The 4,919-nt window shown below is 37.1% G+C and overlaps 1 protein-coding gene across 1 annotated transcript; it reads left to right on the forward strand.

Annotated features, from left to right (window-relative positions):
• The first annotated feature begins 2,016 nt into the window (after positions 1-2,016).
• On the forward strand, positions 2,017-4,586 carry LOC125272450 (carbohydrate sulfotransferase 12). The gene is made up of 2 exons (XM_048197271.1): positions 2,017-2,777; positions 2,858-4,586. Exon 2 carries the CDS (start codon positions 2,933-2,935, stop codon positions 4,136-4,138), a length of 1,206 nt encoding a protein of 401 aa, XP_048053228.1. The 5' UTR covers positions 2,017-2,777; positions 2,858-2,932; the 3' UTR covers positions 4,139-4,586.
• Positions 4,587-4,919: the final 333 nt, after the last annotated feature.

A 4,919-nucleotide genomic window follows, 5' to 3' on the forward strand; every position in this document is an offset into this window, starting at 1 on the left:
CATTTCACTCTCTCTTTTTTTGGCATTATTGTTGATTTTGATATTATGATATGTTGATGAATATGGGATGGGGGGGGGGGGCAGATAGAATACAAATAGAATGAATTTAGACACAAAGTTTAAAGGTGCCCTAGAATAATATATTGAATTTATATTGGCACAGTTGAATAACAAGAGTTCAGTACATGGAAAAGACATACAGTGAGTTTCAAACTCCATTGTTTCCTCCTTCTTATATAAATCTCATTTGTTTAAAAGACCTCAGAAGAACAGGCGAATCTCAACACCGACTGTTACGTAACAGTCGGGGTGTACGCCCACAATATTTGCATATGCCAGCCCATGTTAAGGCATTACACAAGGGCAGAATGTCTGGATGTGCACAGCTGAATCATCAGACTAGGTAAGCAAGCAAGAACAATAGCGAAAAATGGCAGATGGAGCAATAATAACTGACATGATCCATGATATCATAATGTGAATTGTCTTTCTAAATGTTTTGTTAGCATGTTGCTAATGTACTGTTAAATGTGGTTAAAGTTACTATCGTTTATTACTGTATTCACGGAGACGAGAGCCGTCGCTATTTTCATTTTTAAACACTTGCAGTCTGTATAATGCATAAACACAACTTCATTCTTTATAAATCTCTCCAACAGTGTGCAATGTTAGCTTTAGCCACGCAGCATAGCCTCAAACTCATTCAGAATCAAATGTAAACATCCAAATAAATACTATACTCACATGATCCGATGTATGCAGGCAGCATGCATGACGAACATCTTGTAAAGATCCATTTTGAGGGTTATATTAGCTGTGTAAACTGTGTTTATGCTGTTCAAGGCAAGCGCGAGCTCCGGGGGAGGGGGAGCACGAGAATTAAAGGGGCCGCAATCTATATATCGGTGCATAGTTAATGATGCCCCAAAATAGGCAGTTAAAAAATGAATTTAAAAAAATCTATGGGTATTTTGAGCTGAAACTTCACAGACACATTCAGGGGACACCTTAGACTTATATTACATCTTTTAAAAAGAAGTTCTAGGGCACCTTTAAAGTAATAAATCACTCAAAGTAATAAATGCTCATCACCGGTGGTGGATATTGACATGTTGATGTTGTTCTACCTTGTCTCTAGAACATATGGCATGCTGTAGCTCAAAATTCAAAAACTGAATGTTAACATTTTTAAAGGGGTCATATAATGCCACTTTTACAAGATGTAAAAAAAGTCTCTGATGTCCTCAGGGTGTTTATATGAAGTTTTAGCTCAAAATACCCCACAGATCATTTTTGATAGCATGTTAAATTTGTCACTTTTTGAGGGTGAGCAAAAACGCATTTTTTTGTGTCCCTTTAAATGCAAATGAGCTGCTGCTCCCAAGCAAAGGGCAGGGTTTCAAGAGCTCGTGTTAGCACATAGTGTTAGCAGCGCTGATTACCTTACACAGACTCACTGAAAATGTCAGAAACTGTTCAGCCTTTATGTTCAAACCGGAGTCGGACAATAATGGAGAGACTCAAGAGGACGTGACAAGATGTAGAATGCAACAGGACGTTTCTGAATGGATAATTGCTTAATTTATGTAGCTGATGTGGGATATCCTAAAGTCATTGATTAGCATATTTTGTCATGATAATCTATAAATTGCTCATGTAGGAACTGTTGTAAGATGCCTACAGAGCCAGAGAATATGTGCTGTATGAAGACAGAACGGGTATAGTTTAGTTTAATTAGGGTTATAATTTGTCATGTTGTCATCTTGCTTTTATAACATGCTATTTAATTTGTGTTACATACTGTATTGCAAAACATGGCCTCACACGCTTTGTTTTGTGTTCTCGGGGGCAGGGTTTTTAGTAAATTTTAGGGTTAGTGATGTCACACAGGAAGAAGCTCGTTGTAGTCCCTACCAGCCGTTTGTTGTAGTCCTTAAACAGAGAATTCTTTAAAAGACAATATCTCCCTTGCATTGAACTTTGAGCGTCGTAACTTTGCAGATGTTGTTTATGCTCAAACAGCAACATTACACACTAACTAAAGTTAAAAGAGTGCAATCATAATCAACCACCCATTTAAAATTGTTAAAAGCACTTATAGACAAATAATTAAATTAGATGACATTAACAAATAAATGAAAGGGAAATAAAGGGGACAAGGTAAAAGAAGTAAAAGGAAATTTAAAGTAAAAAAAAAATCACTCAGAATATAAATAACATAATGAAATTGTGAAAATAAATGAGTGCAAAAGAAAGGAAAAAAGTAAATGAAATAGGAATGAATTTAGATTTAAAAATATAAAGTAATAAATCAGTCTTAATAACTCTGTGTGTAGATTGTGTCTATGTCCTTTCTCCTCCTCATAAAAACAATCCCTCTGAAATCCCACGAGAGGCCACTCTGTCTCAGGGGTTCGGCTATTTTTGTAACCTAGAACATGAGTGAACCTTTGAATTTTATTTTGAAATAAAATAAATCAGAAGAGTTATTTTGTGACAATGCTGTTTTGATAATATTTTTTTGTCATTCTGGAGCCGACACTGCAAGCGTGTTGGTTTATTTTCAGCTGTGGTTTCCTGTGAATAGTTGTGGTAGTTTTCGCTGAACCCTCTGGAATAACAGCATGTGATTTAGTTCTGGCCGAAAGGCGGAGCGTTTCTCTCCTGTGTTCACACCCTAGTGTGAGTTTATACATGTACATTCAAGCATTCCTGCCCTCTTCAAAGTTTTCACGTGGAACATTATGAAATGTAGAGCACCAGAGGACAAAATGTGGGTGAGTGATGGATCATCTTTTGTGGTAGTAATTTTGAATTGAAACTTCAGAATGTCCTAAATTTGTATGTTTTTCTCCAGAATTCCCAACTTGACTCATTCCAGAGATGATAGTGTTACGCATTCAAGTCCGGATCTGTTACAGACTTGTTTTCGATGAAAATGCTGAAGAAGCTCCAGTGTTTCCTTCTGTTGGGAACAATATTTATCATACTCTTCGTGGTAGTTCACTGGGATGACGTGAGAGATGGGACTTTTTATCTGCACGTGGCATCATCATCACCCGATATCCCCACGAGCATGACGTCCTCTGAACGTAGGACAAGTGAGGATTCATTTATGTGGAAAGAGTCAAGCAGGTCAGTCAAACCAAACCTGACAATCATCACACCTCACCCAAAACATGACCACAGTCCAAACTACCTATTGCACAGGTTTACGCAGTCCTCTCCCACACAACTCAGCGCGCGTCAAGCACATCGTAGACATGTTATAAGAGAGCTTTGCTCAGCCAATAGCAGCTTGAACTTTCCAGGAAAATTTAAGACATTTGACCAGATTCCAAGCAAAGCCTTGGATCATCTCATTGTGGATGATCATCATGGTGTTATTTACTGTTTTGTACCGAAGGTAGCATGTACCAACTGGAAACGAGTCATGATTGTGCTCAGCCAGAACCTGAAAGCACCAAATGGAGCTCCATATCTGGATCCTCTTGACATACCATCAGCGTTATCCCACAACGCTACTCTGCATCTGACGTTTAACAAGTTTTGGAGGCTCTTTGGTCGTTTCTCACGACCTTTAATGCATCACAGACTAAAAAATTACACGAAGTTCCTTTTTGTACGGGATCCTTTTGTACGACTTATTTCTGCTTTCCGGAACAAATTTGCCAAGCCAAATGAGGATTTCTACAGACAGTTCGGGTCCACAATACTTCAGCGTTATGCTAATATTTCAACCCCCCCTGACTCCGCTCAAGAGGCCTTCGCTGCAGGTATCAGACTGTCCTTTACTCACTTTATTCAGTACCTGTTAGATCCACAGACTGAGAAGGAGAAGCCATTCAATGAACACTGGCAGCAGATGTACAGACTCTGCCATCCGTGCCAAATTGACTATGATTTTGTTGGGAAGCTGGAAACTCTTGATGAGGATACAGAGCATTTGTTGAAGATTCTTGGGCTGGATAATCAGATTCACTTTCCCCCTGGGTACAGCAATAGGACGGCTGTAAACTGGGAGAGAGACTGGTTTGCAAACATTTCAGTAGCTGACAGGAGAAAACTCTACAATCTTTATGAAGCAGACTTCAGATTATTTGGATACGACAAACCTGAGACACTTCTGGATGAGTGACAGAGCCAGTTGTTTCTTTAAAAGGGATTATATGCATAGAATATAAAATAAAAGTGGATTGTACATATACTTTGGTAATTAAACATAATTGTAATTTATTTGACTAAAACAGTGAATTATCAGGTGTTTTGTATTGTTTTGCTCAGCGATTAGATTTTGATGTTGCCCTCTTAGAAGATTTCAGTAATATTTCATTGTTCGTACAAACACTGTTATGCATGGAAGCTTATTTCCATCACTGAATAAAAAAATAAAAAAAGGTAATGCAGACTTTTAATCTCTCAATTATGACTTTTTTTCTCAATTGCATGTTATAAAGTCAGAATTGTGAGATGTAGTCACAATTCTGACTTTATAACATCGTATTACTCTTTGCATTACACATGTGCATTACTCTTAAAGTTACTTAATGAACATTACTTTACATCAAAAAAGAAAAAATAAACCAAATACAATTCTATTTTGTAATTTTACATTAACAATGTATTGTAATAAATGTTCTATTTATCAAAACCAAGTCAGTCTCATCAAGTTAGTGTTTTAAGCATTTCTACATTCATTCCAAAATAATAACTAAAGGCAATACTAATTTAAACAATATATTTTATTCGTGTATTGATGTTTTTCTTTTTAATTGCCAACTAAGGCTATTTCGGATCATCAGTCATGCTCCGTAAACACCGTCTGTCACAGACACGAATTGTATTTTTAATTTCACCAAGCTAATTGCACTAAAAAAAAAAACCTCCGCAGTCATCATGCTTTCAGTCCATTTCAAGTT

This window comes from Megalobrama amblycephala, linkage group LG7, assembly GCF_018812025.1.
Source record: "Megalobrama amblycephala isolate DHTTF-2021 linkage group LG7, ASM1881202v1, whole genome shotgun sequence".
Lineage (NCBI taxonomy): Eukaryota > Metazoa > Chordata > Actinopteri > Cypriniformes > Xenocyprididae > Megalobrama > Megalobrama amblycephala.

What these genes read in the sequence shown, in the direction of transcription:
- LOC125272450 (XM_048197271.1), top strand. Translation starts at nt 2,933, where the DNA reads ATGAAAATGCTGAAGAAGCTCCAGTGTTTCCTTCTGTTGGGAACAATA.